The sequence below is a fragment of the Mangifera indica genome, chromosome 7, assembly GCF_011075055.1.
Source record: "Mangifera indica cultivar Alphonso chromosome 7, CATAS_Mindica_2.1, whole genome shotgun sequence".
In the NCBI taxonomy this organism is placed as follows: domain Eukaryota; kingdom Viridiplantae; phylum Streptophyta; class Magnoliopsida; order Sapindales; family Anacardiaceae; genus Mangifera; species Mangifera indica.
In genome coordinates, this window is record NC_058143.1 from 16,727,259 (window position 1) to 16,752,981 (window position 25,723).

General features: G+C 32.7%; 2 protein-coding genes and 1 pseudogene across 4 annotated transcripts; 1 reads left to right on the plus strand and 2 right to left on the minus strand.

The window, feature by feature from the left end:
• The first annotated feature begins 5,463 nt into the window (after window positions 1-5,463).
• Window positions 5,464-12,886, plus strand: LOC123220208 (3-isopropylmalate dehydratase large subunit, chloroplastic-like). Of its 3 annotated transcripts, none has more exons than XM_044642276.1 (15): window positions 5,464-5,711; window positions 5,861-5,974; window positions 6,479-6,649; window positions 7,246-7,398; window positions 7,521-7,589; window positions 8,168-8,284; window positions 9,746-9,820; window positions 9,947-10,024; window positions 10,118-10,213; window positions 10,375-10,424; window positions 10,830-10,884; window positions 11,033-11,164; window positions 11,697-11,744; window positions 11,862-12,020; window positions 12,612-12,886. In XM_044642276.1, exons 1-15 carry the CDS (start codon window positions 5,664-5,666, stop codon window positions 12,750-12,752), a joined length of 1,506 nt encoding a protein of 501 aa, XP_044498211.1. In that variant the 5' UTR covers window positions 5,464-5,663; the 3' UTR covers window positions 12,753-12,886. The 3 variants fall into 3 exon arrangements, with proteins under 3 accessions (XP_044498211.1, XP_044498212.1, XP_044498210.1); XM_044642275.1 differs by having other exon boundaries at window positions 5,466-5,711; window positions 5,858-5,974; XM_044642277.1 differs by lacking the exon at window positions 7,246-7,398 and having other exon boundaries at window positions 5,858-5,974.
• A 3,865-nt stretch (window positions 12,887-16,751) lies between these two features.
• On the minus strand, window positions 16,752-19,132 carry LOC123220392 (auxin-responsive protein IAA13-like). Its single transcript, XM_044642599.1, has 5 exons — window positions 18,704-19,132; window positions 17,718-18,037; window positions 17,479-17,605; window positions 17,276-17,337; window positions 16,752-17,194 (listed from the first exon to the last, which is right to left on the minus strand). Exons 1-5 carry the CDS (start codon window positions 18,988-18,990, stop codon window positions 17,145-17,147), a joined length of 846 nt encoding a protein of 281 aa, XP_044498534.1. The 5' UTR covers window positions 18,991-19,132; the 3' UTR covers window positions 16,752-17,144.
• Window positions 19,133-22,678: 3,546 nt separating this feature from the next.
• On the minus strand, window positions 22,679-24,589 carry LOC123220391 (annotated as a pseudogene).
• Between the last annotated feature and the right edge of the window lie 1,134 nt (window positions 24,590-25,723).

Here is a 25,723-nt window from a genome sequence, read left to right on the forward strand (position 1 = left end):
TTATTGAGGCTGCGAAATTTGTCTGCACATAATTGTAGCCTTCTAGTTGGTCCGAGGGATTGAAGATTCATGCGAGGTCATTTCTGGTATTTGATTCCCCAGTCCAATATTCGTTGGGCCCACCTTTAATATTTTTCAGTTTTGACTTATATTCTCTTCCGGTGGCGGAGGAAACGATCAAGCTTACAAATGGAAGCATCACTTTTAAAGAAAATCAAATGAGAAAATAGAAGCTTCTGTTAATTTTGGATTTCTAATTTAATTTAGTCAATATATTTTTTTATTTTACCTATTTTTCATATTAAAATCCTAGTTACGACATTGAACAGAAGGATAATAATGTCATTTTCTCTGACATATTCATATAACTTTAAAAAAAGAAAAAAAGGACAATATAGATTATTATTTGTAGGAAAATAATAAGATTAAGATAAACCCATCTCATTAACGTTGGTCTCTCTTTGTTTCATGAAAGGATAGATAACCTTAATATACTCATCTGCAATTGCAACCCACCTCCCTTACTTTTACTTTATCACTAACAACCCCCAACACAATTAAGGAGAGAGGAAATATATGAAAATTTAAAATTACATGATCCAAATATAGAAATATTTATTATATAAATGTTGTTAAAATCTGAAAAATAAAAAAATTGAACTTGGCATAAAATATGCAATTCTACAACTCTAGGAGGGACGTAAACAAGTCTTTTGCAAATAGCTTCCTCTAGTAGTCATCCAACCTTTTGCCATCCCATCTTTGTGACCTTTAACCATTACTAGGGCTATACACTGGCCACTAGTCAGGAATATTTCACCATTGGGTTATCCTTCTAAGCCCACACATTTTCTTTTTCTTCCCGATGCTATATTATGGAAACAAAATGCAAACCCAAAACTGTTAATAATCCTCAAATGTTGAGTAAATCGAAACATATATTAAGAATATATCATAAAAATGTTGAATGATTCTCGAAACAAATTTTATGGAAAAAATTGTCTTTCTCTTGATTATTTGTGATACTCGTAGACAAAATTTGCAATGTTGCATAAAAGGCACATATATCACATAAAATATCAACTTTTATGTTATGTTTATTTGGTTATTGTGTATTAAAATATTACATTTTACCTCTTATTATGCAAAAATATGACACTTATCTTCACATATCATGTAAAATAGGATGTAGACATTATATTTTTACAATGTAATAAGATTAAACATAATTTTCTAACAAGTGATACGAGAAACATAACATACAAACAAGCAACAAATAGTTAAGTCTTCTATATTGTTAAAACATGTTTAAATGTGTAAAAAATTGATTAACGGAACAAAAACACTTCAATTTTTTGACATTTAACAACATTCACAACTATACTCAATAAAAAGAAGAGACCAAAATCCATTAAAATCAACTTTAAAACTCTAAACCCAAAATTTTTCAAAAAAAAAATATATATATAATTATACATATATTCAAACCCATATTTGGGAATGATAAATAGGTAACATGTAGCATGAAAACTATAACAGCTAACCATCTTTCCATTTTACAAAACAAAAAACATTTGAAATGCAAGGAAATGATATCAAACAACGAAGAAATGTGATAAATAGAAAAGAAGGGCAAAATATGGCAAAGAAAATTTTCATTTCCAAAAGTACGAATGTCACAAAATTCGAACCAAAGATTGCCGAATTGATTTTTTTAAAAGCATGGGGAACAACTAATAGTTGATTTTATTTATGGGTGTAATTTTGTGACACTTCAATATGATGGTTATATGGGTATAACGGGTGTTCATTTTTGTACATGCCCACATTTTTGTTTATTTTGATTAATATCTCACGCATTTTAGGGTAAATTAGTCAAATTCAATAAAACATAATGTAATTTGATCGAAATTGTCTTTGGCCAAATTTAGAAACTTCATATTTGTTAGGGTCTACGTGGTAGTTTTGAGATTTTTTGAAATTTTACAAGTTTTAGGGGCTTAAACCACCTTTAATAATTATAAAAATTTAGATGCATTTTATTCTTTCACGCTTGATTATGTTAAGAAGAACCCTTCATATATCAGTATTAATAAAACTATACATATATATTTTTTTATATATAATTTATATATATAGATGATATATTATTATTTGATTGAGTGATATTAAATTAAAAATACAAGTAATATCTAATCACATAACATTGTTTTATCATTATATGTATGTCAGATGAATTATAATTTTTTTTTTTTGTAATGATGAACCTCACCCGAGTTAGATTGTCACTTTTCAGATTGAACCAACCACACCGATATATAATTTATATATATATATATATATATATAATATTATTATCTAATTAACTGATTTAAAATTAAAAATAAAGTAATATTTAATCACATAACATTATTCTATCAATATATGTATGTCTAATGAATTATAAATTTTTTTTATAACGAGAAACCTTACTCAAACCAGGTTGTTAATTTTGGAATTAAACTAATCATATCGAATAAAATAAATCTTAGATCCAATGATCAATCATATAACTATTGAATTAAATAAGTTAAAATTTTAATTTTAATATATTATCAAAAAAAACTTAAATACATATTTTTTTATATATAAATTTTTTTTTTTATCATTCAAATTATCTTTGGGCGGTCAATGAATTATAAAATTGGCTTCACCGTCTAAAACACCCCTCGAAGTGTTTTATTAAAAATAATTGATGTATTTTTTTTCCACAAAAACCAAAACTCTCTTTCAGTATATTAGTTAAAAATCCTCAGGAAGATTTGATAATACGCATGATGAGAGTGAATACTAAGGGCTTCTAATCTTTGTGATCTGAGACGTGGTTTGATCTCAGCAATCTGGATGCAGCACTCCAAGCCGTCTGATTTTTACTTATTATTAATCAAGTGTCAAATTTTGTTGAATTGATTTATTTTTTAAATACTTCTAGAATAAAGTGTCGCGATTTCTTAAGTCAAATTTTCCAGAAAAGAGAAAGAAAGAAAGAAAGAAAAAATAATAATAATAAACGTGCTTAACCAGCCAACGTTAGATTGTCATTTCTATATAAGCCATGTGGTTTGAGTAGACCAATAATGTTGGATAAATGTTCAAAATTATTTTTCTTTTAAATTAAGTTGACAAATTGTTAAGGTTTTCGATTTAATTTTAGAAAATTAATAAAATTAACCCAATTTTGGGAGATTAATACAGACATGACCATAGCTCCTAATGTGAACATATTCTTGTCAATATTTCACAACAACAAGAGGTGGCAACAAATGGGATAAGTGTAAGAAAATGATACCCTGGGGTTATTGTTTTTTATCATATATTTGGGGTACGTAAAAATATCGGGTCAAATCTATTTTCCAATTTAACAAGGTAGTAATATGATAAAGTTAAAAGATACATTTAGACAAGTTTGTATAAGGTTGTGCAATTCTAGAAAATACAATATTTCAATAGATTTGTTTTAAGGTATTTTTTGATATCGAGATATCGAAATTTAACATAGTGTTAGTCCATTTAGTCTTTCTAAAATAAATTTGGAGAGACATTCTTTAAAAGTTTTAGTTTACAATAAATGAGGTTTGATTTGGGCTTTCTATGATAACAAGTTTGATGTTTAATCACTATATTAATATAGAGTTGTATATTTCATCCTTATCATGACAAATGATACGGGGAGTATGTTTTGCTAATAAGACATTAATTACATATAGTGACTTGATATTTGTATTTGAAGCAACAACTTAAAGGGATAACGATGAATATGTGGTGAAGCTCGCCATTTTGAATTATTTGACATTACATCGTTAGGCGTAAACAATAAGAAGGTAATCAATCTTGATATAATGTAGTTTCTCGATTACATTCCTATATTCAACAAATACTCATAGTATATAAAAGATTATGAACTCATTATGACTTTGATGAGAAAGGCGAGATTGCATCCATACATTGAGATTGTTCAGACAAATACTAAAAAGCCAAAGTTTGCCCCAAGAAAGTCATCTTAGGAGTTTTTCACTAACTTTTTTGGTAATATTAACATTTATGAAATTATTATGATCAGTCTTTTATTTTCTTATTTTGATAAATAACAAATGTTAATTTTTTTAGATATATGAGATCTTTGATAGCCTATACATTTGAGTTGAGATGAAATTAACAAGAAGGGTCTCCCAAATGTTAAAATGAAAGAACAAAAATAGATCATAATGAGATGATGCAAAAGACATTCAACTGATTAATAGTAAGTGACTTGATAATTTTGAATTTTTTTGTGTTAATGTTACCATTCATCTTCTTTTTCAAAATTTAACTAACATTATTAACAAAACAATGTTATAGCGAAAATGATTTAAACTAAAGATGAACGTAAAACCAGTTAGTTCATCAATCTCCTAGAGTTTTCAAGAAGGTCAAAGCTTTCACCCGATGTGAAGATGTCTCCATTGTTTGGTTATACGCATGATAAAAATGATCTTCTATCCAATGATCTGTAACCCTGACTAGAATAAATTCCATCTCTATTGTGTGAAAAGGAGAAAACCATAAACTCTCTCACCATATAGTAGGCGCTAGGCATGTTAAATAGTTCGAACCAAATCAACGACATGATTTAGCCCTCTCAATTTTGGCATTATTGTAAAATTGCACGTTGTATTAAACCCATACGCTTTACAGACTATACCAAGACCTTAAGATCCGACATGCGGGAAAACAATAAAAAAAAAAAAAAAAATACATATATAAAATGCAGACCAAAGGACTCGGCCATGCCATGCCACAACTAACACGATCCGCAAGACCCACTCACCTTTTGGTGGGCTAGTAAGTACAAAATTCATTGCATCTCTTGTTTTACCCTCTATACAACAGATGTTTGCTAGTCTAAGAATGGCTATTGACAGTTTCATTGTCACAAGTGCAGGCACAGATTGATGCCCATCTCGGTAAGGTAGAGAATCAAATGAGTCGAATAAAGGATTCGGTTGCCGATTTTCAGGGGTTGTGGGGTCTTTTGACGCAAGTTGTTTTTGTTAAATGTATAACACCTATAAGTGAAATTGGTTAAAACTTAACACAAATTAATTAATTTTATGTAATATGAATTTCGATCTTTATTTTTATAGTCTAATATATATTTTAATATAATATCAAAGTTAAAAACTAAATAAATAGGTTTAACAATTTAAAATGATTCTAATACTGTAAAATTATGTATTCAGTCAAACAATAAATCTAACAATTTAATTATATTTAAAAATATATATATTAAAAATTAAAATTTTACATCTAATAAAAAAATATAAAATAAATAATATTAAGTATAATAAATTAAAATTTAATATAAACGAATTGATTTTATTTAATATAAATTTCGCACAACTATATTTATATACCTTCTATTATCCGACACGACCGGATTGAAAGCGTCTGTATTGATGGACTGCTACTTGATGAAATTTCTCAGCAAGTTCTATTTCCCTAGATACGTATTTGATCTTCTCAGCCGCCGCTCAATTTTCTGAAAACCAAACGCACAGTGATTTACTTGATAATATTCCCCAAATGAAAGCATCTAACATAATCTCGGAATAAACTAAACACCAAAAGCTCTGGCAGTGAGTAACATGGCTTCCTCTGCAATTATCCCAAACCCAACTTCTTTCATTAAGAAGGTTTAATCAATCACATTTACAAAATATCCACTTGAACTTACTTTTCAATATCCAATATATTTTTTTAACTTGTTAATATATTTGATTGATTAAATTTTTCCTCTGAGATCTAATTAGAATTTGTTATTTCTTTTTGTTCCTGACAGAAGAATCCTGGTTCTTCAACTTCACAATGTTCTGTTAACAAATGCAAGAGCTTCAAGAAAATTGTATCAGTTATAACACCTCAGCAATCAGAACGCAGGCCTGCCACCACTGGCTTGGTAAAGTTTCTTTCCTTTTCTGACCTTAATTTGAAGACTCTATGGTGACAGATTTTCATATTTCGGGTAAAAGTGGGTCACATTTATATGCTTCTCATGAGGCTGATCTTCATTATTTTGATTTATTCGCTATAAAATTTTATTAGTTTTATTGATGTGTTTTGATTTATGTGTATAAATTTTGATAAAAATACAAAACTCTTTTCTGTCTTTTAATTAACTGTATAAATCACATTTTCTAACTCAAAATCTAACTTCATCAAAAAAAAAAAAACTTTAGAAAGCTAAATTATTATATTATCTATAGTTATTAAACTTTCAAAATTATCATATTATTAAATGTATTGGATAAGTCAAGAGTTTAATTTTGGAATAGTGTCGAAGAGGATTTAACTTTTGCTCTAATTCTTGGAACCCCAAACTTTTATCACTCAAGCTACCGTGGGAGCAATTTACTCTTTACTTTAATAGTGGCTTTGGCCTTCTGAATTTATTGAATTTCAGGTAAAAACTGCAATGACATTGACTGAGAAGATACTGGCACGAGCTTCAGAGAAACCTCAGTTGGTCCCAGGAGAGAATGCATGGGTTAATGTTGATACATTGATGATCCATGATATTTGTGGCCATGGCTCCTTTGATATCTTCAAGAAAGAATTTGGCACAGATGCTAGGGTATTCATATTTGATGGCTCATGCTTTTATCCTGTGTCCTTTATTTGTTTCTGTAATTCTACTGCAAACATGTTTTCCCTGGCTCATTTGCGGTATCCACATGACTTATTTGTTTAATGAACTATAGAACATCAATAGAACTTTTAATTTTTTCTACTCATTGTTTCGTTGTGTTCAATGTGCATTACAAAGCATATGTACAAGATAAAAGTTCAAAGCCTGATGTGTTACAATTTCATGTTTACTGATATAAAATGGACCCAGTAATATACATGCAGTACTATGTTCTTCATCCTCAATCAGGTTAACTTTTTTCAATTATGTGGGAATTGCAAGACTGTTTCTATTTCAGTGAGATGTCTGAAACCACATTTCATAAATTGAGGCCATAAGTTTTACAACTGTTATATACATTCTTTAAGCATTTATTTTACTTTCTTTTCTTTGTCATTACTTACGGTTAAGCCTCAAGTTGAAAAGTTCTATATATTTACATCAATGTCTAAGAAATCTCAGCCTCTATGTGTGTGTCAACGTTCGCATAGGCAATATTACGGTACACGGTATGATATATCTACATTTCTATGACATTGAAGGTTTGGGACCGTGAAAAGATTGTAATCATACCTGACCATTATATATTCACAAGTGATGAGCGCGCAAATCGTAATGTGGATATCTTGAGAGATTTCTCTGTGGAGCAAAAGATCAAGTACTTCTATGATATTACAGATCTTAGTAATTTTAAGGTGTGGGTCTGTCATTCTTTTTACTTCATTGCCAACTGATAATTCAGTTTTTCTAAAAGCTTTTATTGTAATTGCTCCTATATATCAATAATGAATAATTAATTTACTTCTAAACCTTGCAGGCTAATCCTGATTACAAAGGTGTATGTCATGTTGCGCTTGCCCAAGAAGGCCATTGCCGGCCAGGAGAGGTGCAATTTTTGTTATAAAAATTGTTGAATTGTTTATACTCTTCATTGGTTTTATATCATTATGTTAGGATCTAGGGCATAGGGAAATAGCATATGTGCAAGAGTAGAGGAGTAGTGTCTCTTGGCGAGGTAGATCAATCTAAGCACGAAGGGAGACATGTGGGGAAGCATGGAAAATAGGAGGAGATGGGGAGCAGTAGAGGAGTATAAAAAGAGTCTTGCAAGGGGAAGAAAGGAGTGGAGAATCAAGAAGAAATTGGAGAAGAGGGCGAAAGCCTTGGGGAATGCTGACACCCTTGTTGCCAGGCCATTTCTTTTACTTCTACTGTTTCTGTTAATTTTCATTTTTCCTTTTAAATTGCTGGCACAACTGACTGTACACTGGGTTGTGAATATATATACAAGGTCTTATTGAGTTTGTCTTTTATCCATTTTTTTGGTTGAGTTGAATATAGAAGATTACTTTGCCAGATTGTGGTTTGTTGGTTATGAAGAATACTGTGTTACTGAGTTGATTGCTCAGGTTGCTGTCACATTATTTTGAGAACTGCTTTTAAACCCTTCATTGCTGCCATCAGGTCTTGTTAGGTACAGACTCTCACACCTGCACTGCTGGAGCTTTTGGTCAATTTGCAACTGGCATTGGCATCACTGATGCCGGCTTCATATCGGGCTCAGGGAAGATCTTGCTCAAGGTTTGTTCTTATTATTTCTTTTCTACAAGGGGAGACAGACATAATGTTCTGTAGAATCCAAGAATTAGTGTTGATGCTAATGGAATGAACTCTTTTTTTTTTTAAATGAATAGAATGGTATAGGGAATTTAAGATAAAAAAGTTATGATATAAAGTTATAGAAATATATTATAATTTGCAGTCATGGTGATGATGACAGCACTGGTTGTAATAGTAGTATATGTACAACTATGATGCTATATCTATTTCTACTTATGCCTTCATTATTGTGTTTTCTCATCTGCACTGATTTTTTTCCTCTAAATTTTCTGGTACATGGTGTGGATTTTCTAGTTGGTCACTTGAGATGGGAAACCTGCATAGCTTAAAATCCATTTTCCTGTAGCATAATTTCCATTGAATATCAGATATGGCTGTTATTCATATATAATACATGTTACCCTTCTCCAGTCTTACCAAAGATGGCAAATCATTCTTCTCATAGTGGACAGTAAAAGGAGTAACTGTTGTGCATTAAAAAATAGGATAAAATCTGCTTAGGAGTGTATGCATCTGTTAGGACCCAAGATGCGCAAGAAGAAAAGGTAGGGGCAAAATCAGAGGAGTACTATTCCATGGTGAGGTGGGACAATTGGGTACAGTTGCAAAAAAGAGAGGGACAAGTGGGAGGCAGAAAAGAATGGGTTTGCAATGTAAAGAAGAGATGAAACAGAATGTGGAGAGGGAAGAAAAATCTGTGCTCTGGTTTTGGGGAAAGGATTCTGCCTTTTTGGGAGAGAGCTGGCTCTTGAATCCTGTCTTGGGAGAGAATCAACACTCTCGAATTTTCCGGAACAATCTATTGTCATTAACATTTGTTATTTTTCGTAACTTTGAATGAAAGAGTGTAGTTACAAGTCTGAATTTCGGTGAATATAAGCTAGCTTCCATTTTGTATTACTCTTTGCATTATTTTCTTGAGAATGTGATTTGTTTTTCTGGTTTTGGCTTGGATTTCCACATTTCTATCAGCATCTTTGTCACAAACTCCTGTACTTTTGGTAATTAGAGTCTTAAATTGAGATTGCAGTCAGATAAATACACTTTTAGTTGTTACTGCATGTCCATATAAAAATTTTAGTGAAACATTCTTCTTGGATAATAGACCTATAATCTCATATAATAGATCAAAATGAAAAATGGAAATTCTTACTATTTTTCCTCAGACTATATACTTGTTCTACTAGTGAATTTTTAAAGAATGAGACAATGCTAGCAGAAGTTTCTAGATTTATGGAGATATGGGATAGCATACAAATTATCATTCTCACATATCCACCATGAGTTTTCAACAGTTATTGGAATAATTAAGTATCCAATTTGACCAATGATACTTCAAATACATCTGTACATTAGTTTAATTGCTATTGTCTTGCTTTGTTATTTCAATCAATTGTTATATCTTGTTTTTATAAGCTGCAGGTGCCTCCAACTCTGAGATTTGTACTGGATGGTGAAATGCCTGATTATTTATTGGCTAAGGATTTAATTCTACAAGTAAGATTACATGGATCTTTAGGCATTTTCCCCCTTAATTGGGGATAAAAAGGTCCCCAAGGAGTTAAAATTGATCATTAATGTTGGAAGATATTCAGAGTTGAACATTATTGTCACTTTGCACAGATAATTGGTGAAATATCTTTGGCTGGTGCTACTTATAAATCTATGGAGTTTATGGGTACAACCGTTGAAAGCTTAAATGTAAGTTCCAGTTGATGTTATCTGTCTTAGGTTGTATCTTGTACTTTTGAGGACTTTAAAATTAAATCATTTAATCATGTTTGTGTTGAACAGATGGAAGAGCGAATGACATTGTGTAACATGGTTATTGAAGCCGGGGGAAAGAATGGTGTGGTCCCCGCTGATACTACGACATTTAATTATCTTGAGGTTGTCACTTTACACTATCATTTGTATCCAGTCCATATATTTATGTTTATATTTTTGTGTCTGTTGCAAAATTTAATTTTCCTTTTCACCTGCATTTAATAAGATGTTTTTCTTTATGCTTGCATGGGCTTACTGTGTGTGCTACGTTTTGTTTGGCACAGGATAAGACATCTTTGTCCTATGAACCAGTTTATAGTGATGAGCAAGCAAGGTAGTTTTTTGTGTTTAGATTGTTACAATTTTTGGACATGTGCCTAATCCTCAATCAGCATTCTGATATATCTGCTGAAATCTCATTAGAAAGACATTAAGTAGCCAGATTTGGAATTTTGTCAAACAAAAATGACTAGATCCACACTTGGTATTTTCTGCAACTTGAGTTTTAAAACTACATGTGTTTTTTGAGACCTTGCTCCTTGCAGGTTTTACCTTATTCTTCCCGGGGAACTTGTACTGATGTGAAATCATGAATTATTAATTACAATTTGTAATTTGTCTTCTTTTTTATTATCTATGTCTTATACAATTTATTCATGGTGAGGATATTTCTCTTCTTATGTTCTTTGTTGAGCTCCTTGTGGTTGGTTTGTAATCCCATCATCCTTTTGGCATTTAGATTCCTTTCTGAGTACAGATTTGATGTCTCCAAGCTGGAGCCTCTGGTGGCAAAGGTAGGCGATTTTATATACTTTTAGGTGGGAGATCTCTCTCCCCTCCCTCTTTTCTCTGTCACACAGAGTTGTTGTCCATTATCTAGTTTATTTAGAGTTTACTATGTTTTTGTTTTCCATAAATAATATAGTAGACGTACTTTTGCAGCCTCATTCTCCTGAAAATCGTGCTTTAGCAAGAGAATGCAAAGATGTGAAAATAGACAGAGTATATATTGGATCTTGTACTGGTGGAAAAATGGAGGATTTTCTAGCAGCAGCCAGAGTCTTTCTTGCTTCAGTAAGTACTACATTCATTACTATGTATTTCTGTAACTTATTGTACAACTAATTGATACATACAAAGAGAGAAGTTATTTGCTGAATCCCTGATTGAAGAAAATTAAAAATAATCACCTGTCCTAATTGTCACAAAAACTTCACTATGGATGACCAATTTGATACCTAAAATTTTATTTAGATAACCAGAAATTTGGCTTTTTCCCTGCTATAAGCAGTAGGATAATAGTGATTGACGGTCATGGATATTTTTATTGCTACCAGCACACATATTATAAAATATATTCTTATTTCATTTTGTATTGAATAACTTAGCACTAATTATTATTTTGTGAGAAAAGTTTTTAGAGTATGCAAGTTAAAGTAGAAGCAGTCAGTGGCAATGGTTTATGTTGATAGATATGTTGAGAAGCCTCCTTTGGAACTTGATCTCTTTGATTCGTTACTTTTGTAAAATTCTATTTTGGAAATATAATTTTATAGGTGCATGTGCATACGCGATCTTAATAAAAAATTCAATTGCTTATCTTCAGGGCAAAAAGGTCAAAGTTCCCACATTCCTTGTCCCTGCTACCCAAAAGGTTTGTCATGCTGCTTCTTTTTTTTTTTGGAAATGTCAGTGACATTACTGTTTGTAACTTAGGAAAGACAATTAATCCTGTGTGAATTGTCATATATTTGGATGGTGAAATTGACAGGTTTGGATGGACTTATATACTCTCCCAGTACCAGGATCTGGTGGCAAGACTTGCTCCATGATATTTGAAGAAGCTGGTTGTGACACACCTGCAAGTCCTGGTTGTGGTGCTTGTATGGGTGGCCCAAAAGACACTTATGCACGCTTGAATGAACCTAAGGTAAGTTTTTGCGTCCATATGAAAATTGTTAAAAAGTATAGATTTAACCATTGGACCTAAACTACTCTATTCATTTGTTGCACATTATAATTTCCTAACTGATTTTTTTACTGACAACTCTGCATTGGTTTTTTAGAGAGAAGTTGTGATTAGAATAAAAAAAAAGACTTATTCTTAATAATTTGGGAATGTAAATGATAGCAAATTAGCCTGGGCTTTCATCTAGATTTCCACACTTTACATGGGCTCCTAATGATCATCATATCTACAAATTCTGCTAAATATTTTAGGTTCTTGTTCTTGTAGTAATCCAGCTATTTATGGACTTTATGAGAATGATTCTTTTGTTTATTGTATACTATTGTGGTACTCGAGGTGATTTTGGCCCACATTAATGATCCTATGAGCTCCTCGCTTTATATATTTACTGATGGTATTGTTCTCAAACCTATTCTCTGATCTGAGTAACTTAACCAAGATTCCCCAATTAATCTTTGCTATAAATCTGGACATGCCATTATGGCTGTCTCGCTTGTTTGTTAAGTGGTTATGATCTTCAAACAATACTTTTTGAGGCGATTATCATTTCAGGTCTGTGTCTCGACAACAAATAGGAACTTCCCAGGAAGAATGGGACACAAGGAAGGCCAGATCTACCTTGCTTCACCATATACAGCTGCTGCATCTGCATTGACTGGTTATGTCACTGATCCAAGAGAGTTTCTGCAGTAGACCATTAAAGGCTGTATTTAATCACTTAAATATTTTATTATTAGTATTTTCTACATCTTATGATATAAGATTCCTTCATTCAAGTGTCTTTCTAGATTGAGCTTAAATCTCAAGAGTCTCACTGCATCGATTCATGAAGATTTTGTATGTTATAGCAACGTGACTTATAGGCAGGTATTAATGAAGTGTTTTATTTAGGGAAAATGACTATTTCGCACCCAACTTTTACCCCAATCTTAAACCCACACTCACGGGAGATGAAAACCCAAAACTTTCACCTATGACCAAACTTCTGTTAATTTGTTCTGTTAAAGGGAGGGGTAAAATAGTTATTTTATTATTAAAAGTTATAAAGTTGATTACTTTTCGTTCTTCCAAGGTTTTAGAAACTAATATTTCATCTTTACTTAAAATTTTTAAACTTTAAAAAGTAACATTTTTACTTCCAAATCTAGGGTTTTCATATTTTTTAAAACTTAGCTGTCTTCTATAACTTTCAAAAATAACAGTTTCACCCCCACTCTTCAACTTTATCTTTCGGCGTTGTCTCCGATCTCCTCTTTCTCTTAGTGTGATGAAGAGATCTGAATGATGTTTTGTCGTTCAGATCTGGGCAATGAAGCTTCGTCTTTCGTCGTTCTTTGTAGTCGGAGAAGGGAGTTCGGTGGAAAGCGTCGGCCATTGGTGGTGGTCAGAGAAGGAAACAAACTTTAGGGGTAAAATCTAAACTTTTTAAACTTAGAGGATGAGTTGAAGTGTTTGTTTTTAAAACTTGAAGGGGGGAAATGATATAATTTTGAAATTTTAAAGTTTATAGGTAAAATAACGATTTTACCCTTGTTTCTATCTAAAAATTTGGAAGGCAGTTTGATCATGGGTGGGTGTTTGAATTTTTCATCTTCTGTGGGTGTGAGTTTAAAATTGGACTAAAATTTAGATGGAAAATAATCTCTTTTCCTTTTATTTATGATTATAACAGTAAATATAAAATGTGGGAAGGAGTTGGATTATATGGGCAGTGGCAAACGAATAGGAATATGACAGTTATGAATGTTTTACTTAACTGCTGTTACTGCATTTTAGAAATCATGGTTGCCAAGGAGCAAGACTTGGAGAAAAACAACAGGAACAGAGCAACTAGTCGGATGCCTGTCTGCTTTGCGTTTTGTACTTATTTTTTTAGGGTTTGATCCAATCCAAGTAAATTTGATTCAAATTCATTCGATTTAAATTCAAATTTGAGTCAAAAGGTTCAATTCTTTTTTGAAATTGAGCCAACCTCCAATTAAGAGGTGTTCGATTTGATTCAACTTAAATTCTGTTTAGATTGATGATTCAAATTTATGATTTGATTCGGTTGAACTTTTTGCTTGGTTTAGTTTGAATTCATAATTAGATTTGTTGGTTTGAATTTGTAGCTCAATTCGATTTGAATTTATAATTTAAATTGATGGTTTTACTTATTATTTGATAACTTGAGCTATAAATTTGAATTATAATCATTTATTCGAATTATAAATTTGCATTGAACTAAATTAAATTATTTTTTATTTGAATTGAATTCGAATTATTTTAATTTTGATTCAATAAACTTGAATGTATTAATTTTTATCCAAGTATTTAAACTCCATTCATATCCACGTCTACATTTTTCCTTTCTTCCAGCTAAAATCGCAAAAGCCACGTTAAAAGAAAAAGTGGCAAAATGATGTAGCAAGCAAGCAAGCATAAGGGCCCTGAACTCACCGACCCGGCATTCATTTTTTCAGGGTACGGCAGCGAAGGCGGCAAAATGCATTAACAATTCAATAATGGCGGTCATACGATACAAAGCAAAACAACTTTTACTCAATTGAAATCTATCATTGTGAATAGCTTATATTGAGGCCTTTCTTTCCTCGGAAAGCAGTGGAGCCACCAACCTCATTCTGCTCAGGACTTTCCAGCTGTTGCCATTATTACTGTTTTGCATGAGATTAACTTCTACCATGTATAATTTATGCATAACAACAAAAGTTGAAAATTGGGTTTTCACATGGTGGGTCGTTTAATCAGCTTTCATCTCCTAAATCCTATAAATTAAACAAGAAAAGACAAACGATAAAGAAGCCTTTTTCTTAGGTGCTTATCTTGATTATTACTCCTATAGGGACCTGCAATATCCTTATCGAAATCAACAATTTACATCTTACTTACCCACACACATGAATAAAATTCATATATCCCGTCCCAAGGGGTGATTTGGGTGTACAAGAGAGAGATTTGAAAGGAAAGAGTTTGCATTCAAGTTTTTTGGTAATAGATCAAAATAATACTCTTGATCACTCTGATTTAATGGTTATAAAACTAGTAGTTGGATTCAAAGCTTTATTTGTTTAATATAATTAGTTCGACGTCAAAAAAATAATCTAAGTGAGATTTCTTGTTATTAAAAAAAATTCATATATCTCTCTCATAGAGTATAGTTTGAGTGATAAAATAAGTGAGTATCAAGAACATGAGTTCAAGTCTCCTAGTAATATATCAACATTAAACTTTTAACTTAATTAATATAGTAATTATAGTGTTCGATTTGTTTGGATTGATCGTTTTAATTTTGAAAAGATTATCCAATTCAAATAAAATTTTCTCTTAAAAAATATATATATATTAATTTTGATACATTATAATATATAAATGTTGCTATATGATTAAACAGACATGGCCAGATAATAGAAATGAAGTTAGAAAGCTTATCACAAAGATGATAGATTTCATAAACCTATTAATGGAACCCATGTGAGAACATTATAGTTGGTTCTCTCTGCTCTGCGAGGAAATGAAAACCAGCAAGAAAAATTGAGAAGAAATGATGGAAAGTTACAACAGTAAGGAAGGATAGATGAGTTTTTTAAAGAAGGAGATGAACAGCGGTAGCATACAGTTGTGAAAAAAAATATAATCAAGTAAAAGAGAGTGATTATGTTGAACTGGGTCACCACTGTAAATCAATGAATGGGGTTGTAATCTACAGTCAAAATCAAAATGATTGTTTCATCTTCATATCTTAAGAGCCAAGTCTGTTCCCTTCTTCTCAACAGGATCTTTCAAAACAGATTGCACTGATTGGATTTATTTATTACCAGAAGTTGGAAGTTGGAACCTAATGAATTGTCTCTTCCCTGACCATTATTTTTTTTTCCCATTTGCATTTTCAGAACCAGCATTCATAATTACCCATAAATCCAAGAAGAAAAAAAATTGGTAAGTTATTAAAGCCAAAAGCAAAATCAAGAAATGAGGTATTGATTGATGGGAAATCTAATTGTTGTGATGGGGAATTAGAATTGGAATACGGAAGATTAAGAGTGTAGTTTGTTTGTCATAACAGAGAGGATTAGAGATCTAATAAAAGCAAAGTACTTTGTTGATTTTTATTTTGTATTTGTTGTACCAAGAAATGGAAAGTGAAAAGTCGAAATGAGTTGACTCTGTTAATGTTGTTTGTTTATGAATTGATTGAAGTGGCGCGGCATCGGCTCTTTTTGCATATATTTTAACGGCCAAGAAACGGATATGATAAGAAAAGAAAAAAGAGATAAATGAAAAAAAATATAAAGTTATTTGAGTGAGGATATAATTTGTTTATATTATTAGAGTATAAATGATATTAATTATATTATATATTATACAAAATTACCAAAAGACATTTTGACTGTTAAAACTACTCTGACTATGGGTAGAAAATAGGAGTTTTAAAACTTAAAGGATCACAATTGTACTTCATCGAAGTTCGGGTGGGCCATAGTTACTCTAAGGAAAACCAAAAACTTTACATGGGATGTTCCAAGTTTCTTCACATATTGGTGTTCGTTAGACTTGATGATGTTGCATTGGAGTTGAATGGGATGAACAGCTTGATTTGGCCACAAACAATTCAATTAATTAAAGGATGCCAAGCTGCAAACACAATACTTTGAATCTCCAGGCTCAAGCATTAACAAATAAGAAAAGCAAAAGTAAAACCACACAAGCAATTTCTTCTAGCTATGACAGAGAAGAAAACAGACTCCACTGCATTGCAACAGCAAGCTCAAACACTCTAGATATCAAGAACTCCCATATTTACAGTATGAGAAAGCACCATTAGTCAAGGTAAGCTGCAGGCCTGTATAGGAGGAGACAAAAACTAATTTAATATGGCCTACTGGAACCCAAAAAAAAAAAAATAAAAACAGCAGTAACCCAGATGAAAAGCTGGAAATAACACTAAAAAGAAATGGAATAAAGCAATCTTGATGGCAAAATGCTCCAACTCATCAACTTCTTTACTATTCTTTAGCTTCAGTATTTTTCAAACTGTGCGAAGGTTTCTTCATCTTTTTTGGTTTCAAAGGTTGGGTTGGGACAGTGCTAAACAGGCTTGGCTCTTGGTTTCTCATTTCTTTCTTGGAATCTTGGACCTGCAATTAAATGATTTACTAAACTTAGAGGGAGAAGGGAGAAAAGGAAAATGCAAGAATGTTCGAGGGACATTTGCATACCAAGTCCATTAGCTTCAGAGGTTCTCATGATTCGCAGCCTTCTCACTGAGCTGAGAAACATCCTAATCATGACAAGGAGCATAAAAAAAATTAACATTCAAAAGAATCGGAACAAAAAATAAAACCATATATACAAACAAACCTTACTAACTTGTTTATACAAATTATCAACACATTTTACTTTTATTACGAAATTTACATACCCCCAAGGGACATCACCAACAAGCATCCAGTCGCCCTCTTTATCTTCATAGGTGAGCACAAATTCAGATGATCCGTCCAAAAGTTTAGAGGATTTTGTGGATGAATCCTTCTTCTCTGCACCTGACACTGTTCACACAGTAAGAAATTTAAAAGAAGCATAAAGCAACAACGATTCTCTTATTGCAGACTAAACGTGGTGGAATTTTATAAATATTTCAAGTGGCAAAAATTATCTTACCTATTGAATTGATTGATGTGGGGGAGGCAAAAAACATTTCCTCCAATGTTTGAGCGAGAGTCTCATAGCAGGCATGAGCATTAAGATCCACTTTTCTTCCTATTGGAAGTCCATCCATATTCACTTTGACAAAACCAAGATGTCCTTTTTCATTGAACATATTATTAGTTTTGTTACCATTGCAAATTTTCTTCTTCAAAGTATCTTTTGACTTCTCTTTTTCACTGCCCACTTTTTCCTCTTCAGATCTTGGAGCCTTTGCTTGGCTAACCAAACTGTTCATCCTATAAGCCCTTATTGGTGGCCATCCCACAACCTGACTGTTTTCACCAATGACAAAAGAATGGTAAATTTACCAAAAAGGCGAGTCACAGTGAGAAAAATGAAATCCCAGTTTTAGAAAAGAACCAATAAAACAATCTGAGTAGGAAAAGATTAGAAGGAATAAACAAAAAAGATAGACTCTCTCAAGAAAATACAGAACTGGCACAGGGTGTAATAAATTAATACTACCTACTAAATCCTAATCAAAGCTAAACATGACAAGCCGTAGGAGGAAAGAACTTAAAATAAATTAAATCCCAGCTCAATGATAGAAGATTACAAGATTAGCACAAGTAATTAGCAATTAAAAATAACAGAATAAGTCTTTGTAGGAAAAGTTGATATTGCTAAACTAATTAAAGTTGTTTAATTTTATTGGTAACAGTTCCACTTTACTCATTATCGAGGACCAAGCTGAGTTTTTCACCTTTCATGATGTACATAACATAAACACACAGAACATTAGAAAACCAAAAAAAAAAAAAACATTTTTTTCTTATCTTTCTTCAACTTTTCTTAGGAACCATAACTATACACAAGAAAATATACCTGCATGAACATATATATATACTTTTTTCCTCAATTTTAATAGCAGATATATGTGCAACATATTCATAAACACAACACAGAAATTTCTGTTTTATGCAACATATATATTGAACCTGATACTAGGAGGGGATCCACCCTCATGGGAAACTGAATCAGCAGCTCTCTTAGTCCCAGAAACAGCAGAAGGGAAATCCTTAGCAGTTAAGATTCTGCCACACTCACCCCATGCACTTCCCTTACTTTTTCCACTACCACCACCACCAAGACTCAGCCCCAGCCCCAGCTCCAGTTCATCACTCTCAGCAGGGTGATGGTCATATTCTTTCTCAACTTTTGAAAAAGTTAACTCATTTGCAGAACCACTCCCACCAACACCAAGTAAACCAAGGCCACCTTGCATCACAGCAACAACAGCACCAACAAGCAAGAGAAGAAAGAGTTTTTTTCAAAGATTTGACAGTTAAGAGGGAGAGGGGGAGAGAGAGTATGTGTGTGTAGAAGAACTAGAAGCAAAGGAAGGATTTTGATGTTTTGGGCTGAAAGAGTAATTAAGGATAATAGAATAGAAAGAGGTAGGTTGAGAAAGATGGTGGAGGAAGTGATGATGTTGGGACCCATATGTCTGCTAGTGCGCCTAGCACTCTCACCACTCTTTACTCCAGTTTTCTCGACATGATCATGTCTCTTTAGAATCTGAAACTTTTCTCAATTCTCATCAGTTGGTTGGCATAATACAAATTTTATCAATTTTACATTGAAATCTCCAAGAAACGCCTAGCTTGGCCTCCAAGTTCCCGGTTAAAGTTGTCTTTTAGCTATCGAGTAGTGCCAACTGTAGCATATTTTTCACTGTTCTTTGCTCATAATGTGACAAACAAAGAGCGTAGTTTCATGGGGATTTTATTACTAATCGCCATTTTTCATTTTGCAAAAGGTTGATAATAATTTTGTCTCTTATTACTATGATGGCTCATCATGTTATTATATACATGAAATATGATGGCTTCTGTCGACTTTTGCCATGGGAAAATTACCTTCTTCTTCGATCTTCACTTCAGATGTCAACTGATAACAGCTGGTTTACCAGTACTATCGAGTAATCACTTAAGTTAAAAATGCTTATCACTCAATATTAATTCTTGTTCTTTCTTGTTCTTTCCATTTTCTTCTTACCCTGATTCTTCTATAACCAAACCTTGCTTTAATTGATTCAGAATAAATAATCAAGAATTTATTCTTGAAGCGGGTAAATATCTCAATATATATATATATATATTTTACAGGAAATTAATGAAGAAGGCTTAATTTGTTATAGATATAACTTATATAAGACAAGAAAGCATATGTAAGTGTTAAAGGTTTAGTCTTTTTACAAGCAAAAGCATATTCTAATAATCTTTACTTCTCAATGCAACCAAATTCTCTCCTTTCTTCCTATGTGCTGTCCACTGTTTTATAGACAAAGTGCATAAAACCTTGTTTTAGAAAGTTGAAACCTAAACCCTAAACTTTAAAGACATGCAATTCTAGTGGAATTGTGGGGTTGCTCTAAAGCTTTATAACCAATTAAAACTTAACCTCTTTAATTAATACTTTTTTATTTTTTTTAATCTATTAAATATTCATTTCTGCCTTCCCTAAAGAGGACCACTTCTTATATAATTCATATTTTTTCTGGAGATGGTCTAATCTTTTTATTGTTAATTAGGGAAAGAAACCAAGAGCCTTGACCAATCTTAAATTATAATAACTTCAAATTTACAATTGAATTTCTAATTTAATGTATAACAGAGCCCATTTATTAATTTAATTTTCCATTTATCGATCCAATAACATCATATCAAACTTTTTTACTTTAGAGTTAAAAAAGATTAAGCCCCTTCAATATGATATAATAACATAAAGTTTTCTAGGGTTTCTTAATTAATAACAGTCCCTTTCCTTAATGAATTGTTAATGAGCTCTTAAGTTAGTGGGATCTTAATTAAAATAATCAAATTCGAACTGTTCTATATGAATATGATTAACAGCCTCAACTTTATACCCATGTAACCAACTAATTTAATTATGTACAATTGTCTTCATCCCTAACCTTCTTATTGATTCTTAAACTTAACCCTAAACCCAATTCACCTCTAAATCTCATTTGTATTATCATAATCTCTAACTCTCATTTACAGTATCTCATACTTAAACCCTGAAATCACCAAGTAATTCAATTAAATATAATTTTATCTTCATCCATAACATTCAAACCAATTCCTAAACTAAAAGCTTAACCCAACCAATCTCTAACTCTCATTCACAATGTCTCATACTTGAAACCCAAAATCACCCACCAATTCAATTGAATACAATTTTTTTCTGCATCTCTAACCTTTTAACTAATTCCTAAACTAAACCCTCAACTCAGCCTATATCTAACTCTCATCTGTATTATCTCATTCTCTAATTCTTATTTACTGTATTTCATACTTAAAGCCTGAAATCAACCAAGAAACATCATTACATTTAATTCTTAAAATCAATATTAACCTTAAATTGTGTTGATATTTAATGCTACAATTATTGTGAATTGTTATTGTGTCGGTTTACTTGTAATATATACATTGCTATAATATGTTATTCTAAGTTGGCAAACAATTTTCGGGATTTAAAGATACATAAATCTGGAAAAACAATGTGAAAACCACAAAACGATGTCCCAAATTGAGTACTTAATTTTTTTCCCAGGGGATTTATGCAGTTTTTTTCACAGAACAATGGAGAATTACAAAAACCCCTTGAATAGTGGAAAACTACAATCTCTTTTTACAAATCTAGTATTGGTCAAGATTTTACGTGACATGTCTAGTTTTTATGTGGGTCACATAAAAAATTATAGGAGAAAAAATTTCTAATTTGTAAAACATTACAAAAAGTCCTTTAAACTCTTAATTGCATAAAAAAAACTAAGAAAAAACTTTAAACTCGAAATCATACTTTATGAAGAAAAAAAAAAAAAAGGTGGTCTCAATGTGTAGGGTTTACTATAATTTATTATTATATATACATGCCTTTTTAGGGTATAGGGTCAAGCTTCCATACCTAGCTTTAATACAAAAATTAAAAAAGGTATGAGGATTAAAGTTTAAGGTTTTGTAAAGTAGGGTTTAGAGTTTTTTATACACATTTTCTAATGCTCTAGCATACTTTGACATTTTAGTACTAACTTAATTAGGGCAAGTGGTATCATACACATAGTATTTTTCCCCAAGTTAGTACTAAAGCTTTATAGTATGCTAGTGCACTACTTTACAACACAAGACACTTTTCTTGTATCAAAGTTAGGAATGGAAGTTTAACCCCACACTATTTAATTTGATATAATGTTAGATACAATGCTGGAATCGGTGAAATGTTTAATTCATGTATGCTTATTTTATGATATAGTGGCTAAAATGATTTAATGTTTCACTTATATGTAAATGTCATCGACAAATTCATATACTCGACTATGTTACCCTTAAATTTATATTATAAACTATATACGTAAATCAAAACACTGCATATGTGTCGTAAATATAAATGAATTATATATTGCTAGCTAGTACACTAGTATAATACTTCATCTTAAGTTAGTTCGAATATCACACATATGATGCTCTTGTTGTTTGGCAATTGTTATCTGATCTTTTATCTTGATCAATAAAACTATAATAAAATTATGTGTATCTATTTTGAATACACAAATAGATACATATTTTATATGTATCATCATGTGATTGAGTGATTTTAAATTAAGAATAAAGTAACACATAATCATGTAATGACACATATAAATATATATCTATTTGTGTACTCAAAGTGGTACGTATAGTATTGCTCATAAAACTATATACATAAATAATGTGCACGAACAATTTATATCATCATGTAATTGGATGTTGTTTTATCTTTAATTTAAAATTCTTTGTGTATAAATCTATCTTAATAGTGCTGACAAATGAAAATAGAGAGTAGTAAAATTGAATTTTACAAAAATTTCTCTGAAAAATTATGGTAGAAAATATATATTAATGGTCATTACAGAGAGAGAGACAGATCAGCAAAAGCAAAATGGAGAAGATGATAATGATTCCGTTAAAACGATGGAAACCGAAAGTTTCTCCAAATGAATCACCGGAATGGAATCCAATTCCGTTAAAGACAAATGAGAAAGGTATAAGTTTTGTGAAACACAAACTAAAGATTACAAAAAGATAAATAACATAAAAATAAATTAATTAAAACAGTATGGTCCTCTCTAACGTACGCTCTTCCCTTATCCTACACCCATATGCTCTCCGTAAACCGTTTAGTTAGTTATTTCATCCACCAGTTGGAGCTCCTTACAGTCCATGCCACGATGCCACGACGTCGTTTTTTATTTTAAAAGAAGCTCGTATTGTTATTTGACGTGCTCCAAGGCGACCGTCCGTTATTGCCCTTCTTCCTAGTCTTCTTCGTTGGACCCGACCCGCAGACAATGGAACATTCACATCCGCACATTTTACCAAAGCAAGAAAACAACCCGGGACTGTTGCCACCATCAGTGTGCCTCCGACTGTGCCTGCCCGTTGATTTTCCACCGCCGATACCGGTGGTACTGGATGGAAAACTCGACTCGTATAATGGTGGCAGTTCCATCCTCCAACGCGCCAGCTTCGATTGAAGTCCTTCAACGCTGCTCTCTATCTCCCATCCTGAATTTCCCAAACTATCCTCGTCGTACATTTTCAACAGTTTCTCCTTGGCCTTGGCCGCCGCCACCTCCGACGCGGACGGACCTAACTCGGATTCTGACAATGTTGTCGCGCCTTCGAAAGTTTTAGATTTATTCGGGGCAGGAGGAGTTTTAAACGGGGATCCAGGGTGTTTCTTGGGTGTTGGTGCAAACTTCTTGGGCAGGTCTGATGAATCAGACCCGCTTACCGCTGAACCAGCTGGTTTTCCAGGCTTGTTCTTCTTTACCGGGTCCGCAACTCCCACAGCGCTGCCTAATAGACTTTCTTTTCCATTTTTACCCTTAATTGGAATAACATCCGACCCGCTAACAACCGACCCAGATTCACCCATATTCGGAACTCCCTTGATGTTTTTCTTGGTTTCGTTGACCAGTTCAACCAGTGACCCGCCCTTTGCGAGCCGCCCTCGGGTTTTTTTAGCCAAATCTGACCCGGGCATGGAACTTGAATCGCTTTTAGTCCGACGTAATTCGGTTTCCCATCGGGAAACGAGAACGAATTTTGATTATTACTGGCAGCGCCAGTGTTTGGATTATTCTGAAATGGATCCTCCTCGCCCATCAAATGCCGGTACCCAACGGCGGAGCTAAGTTGTGTATACAACGGCAAGCTACGCATGGAACTATCAAGGAGAGCCAATCCGATGTTCAAGATCCCCTGAGGTCTCCCCGATGGACGGCGAACTTGCAGCGCCACGAATCTCATTCCCAACTGCATATGATTCGGCTGACGGTGCGAACTGACTAGGTTTCCGACTAAAACACGGACGGTGCCGACGTGAATGTCGCGGAACCAATGTAAAGCATAGATTTCAATCATGACAGCCGACATTTCGTTTCGAAGAAACGCCTCGTCAACTCGAAAAACAAATTTATCGTTCCATGTAGGGTTGTCGCGGCCGTTCGCATCCACACGTGTGGAGAGTTTGCGGTCGGAATGAACCCAGGCGATGGCGTAGGTTCGCATGGAGCGCGAGACAGGGTACAAGTCTTGTGCAGAAATGACGTTGAGTTCGAGAAGGTGAAACGGAGCAAGAATTTTGGACGACATGGTGGTATAAATTATTATTATTATTATAATTATTAACGTTTGAGGTGAATGGAAGATCAACCCCCAGACTCGCCGACCGGACAACACGAGGGAGCCGGCTGGCGTGAAAGGGGGAAGATATGGTAAGGGGGAGAGAAAATTGATTATGAGAGATAAATGAAATGTTGACTGTGTTAAAATGGCATGGCGATTGGTTCGTTAGAATCTCATCACTGTTTTTGGTATTCTTTATGTGGTTGTTTTTGGTCAGGAAGATTGGATGGTAAAATATGATTAGATTTGTGCAGTGTAATTTGGTAACAATTAGCCTGTACTATATAATCAAATATATATAATTAGCATTTTCCACTCCCCTGTTATTTTCCCACACTTTACAACCTAATTTTAAATTTTTATTGTCACTTGACAGTTTTAATTAATCGAAATAAAATTTTCCGTCTTCTCTCTTAGTTGAGAAGAGACGAAAATGATTATCCGCAAAAAAATCAAGACAATCTTCATCTCTTTATCAAAGACGAGACAAGATACATTATCTTTATCTCTTCTTTAACAAAGAAATGAGACATGTTTTTTCACTTTTCATCATTTGCTAAAGAGAAAAGTTATTGAAAGGAGAAAAAGATAAAGATGGTGGTTATTGTCATCATCAGAGAAAGAAGAAAAAAACCTCTAGGAATACATTATTTTATTTTAATTTAAACGATGTGGAAGGAATATTGTTTAACAAAAAAAAATTTGGCCTACCAAAATCGTATAACTAATGTGGTACTCCAAATCAATTCATTAATTTACATTGTAGTTAAATTCATTAATTTTTAGAATATTTTGACTTAGTAAAGCTAGAGCTTATGTATAATTGTTTAATATATTTGTCAAATTTGAATCATGGCTAAAGAAAACGAATTAAAAATTGCATGTTGTAGTAAAGGTTTTTTTTTTTTTTTTCAAAAGTAAAAATGATTATAAACAAGAAACAGAAAGGCCTCTAAAAAAATATTTTGGGAGCAATCAAAACTCACCCTTCCTTATTTATGGAAGGGGTGGCCATCGCATAAAAAACCAGACAAAGTCCGCAGCGAGACAAACACTACGTCATCTTTTCTTAAAAGAATTATACCTAATTTATACATCTGAAACTTTACAAAACAGTGAGCCTGTCCAAAGAGAATAGCCCCGTATAAAACATATTTATCAAAAGAAGCAAAAGGCCAAGTAAGAAGAGATTTACTGTGCCAAGGCATCCATCCATAGTTGGATGGGAGAACTGGAAAGGAATCTGCAGCAACCCGCAGAATTTTGCAGCAAAAAGGGAGGACT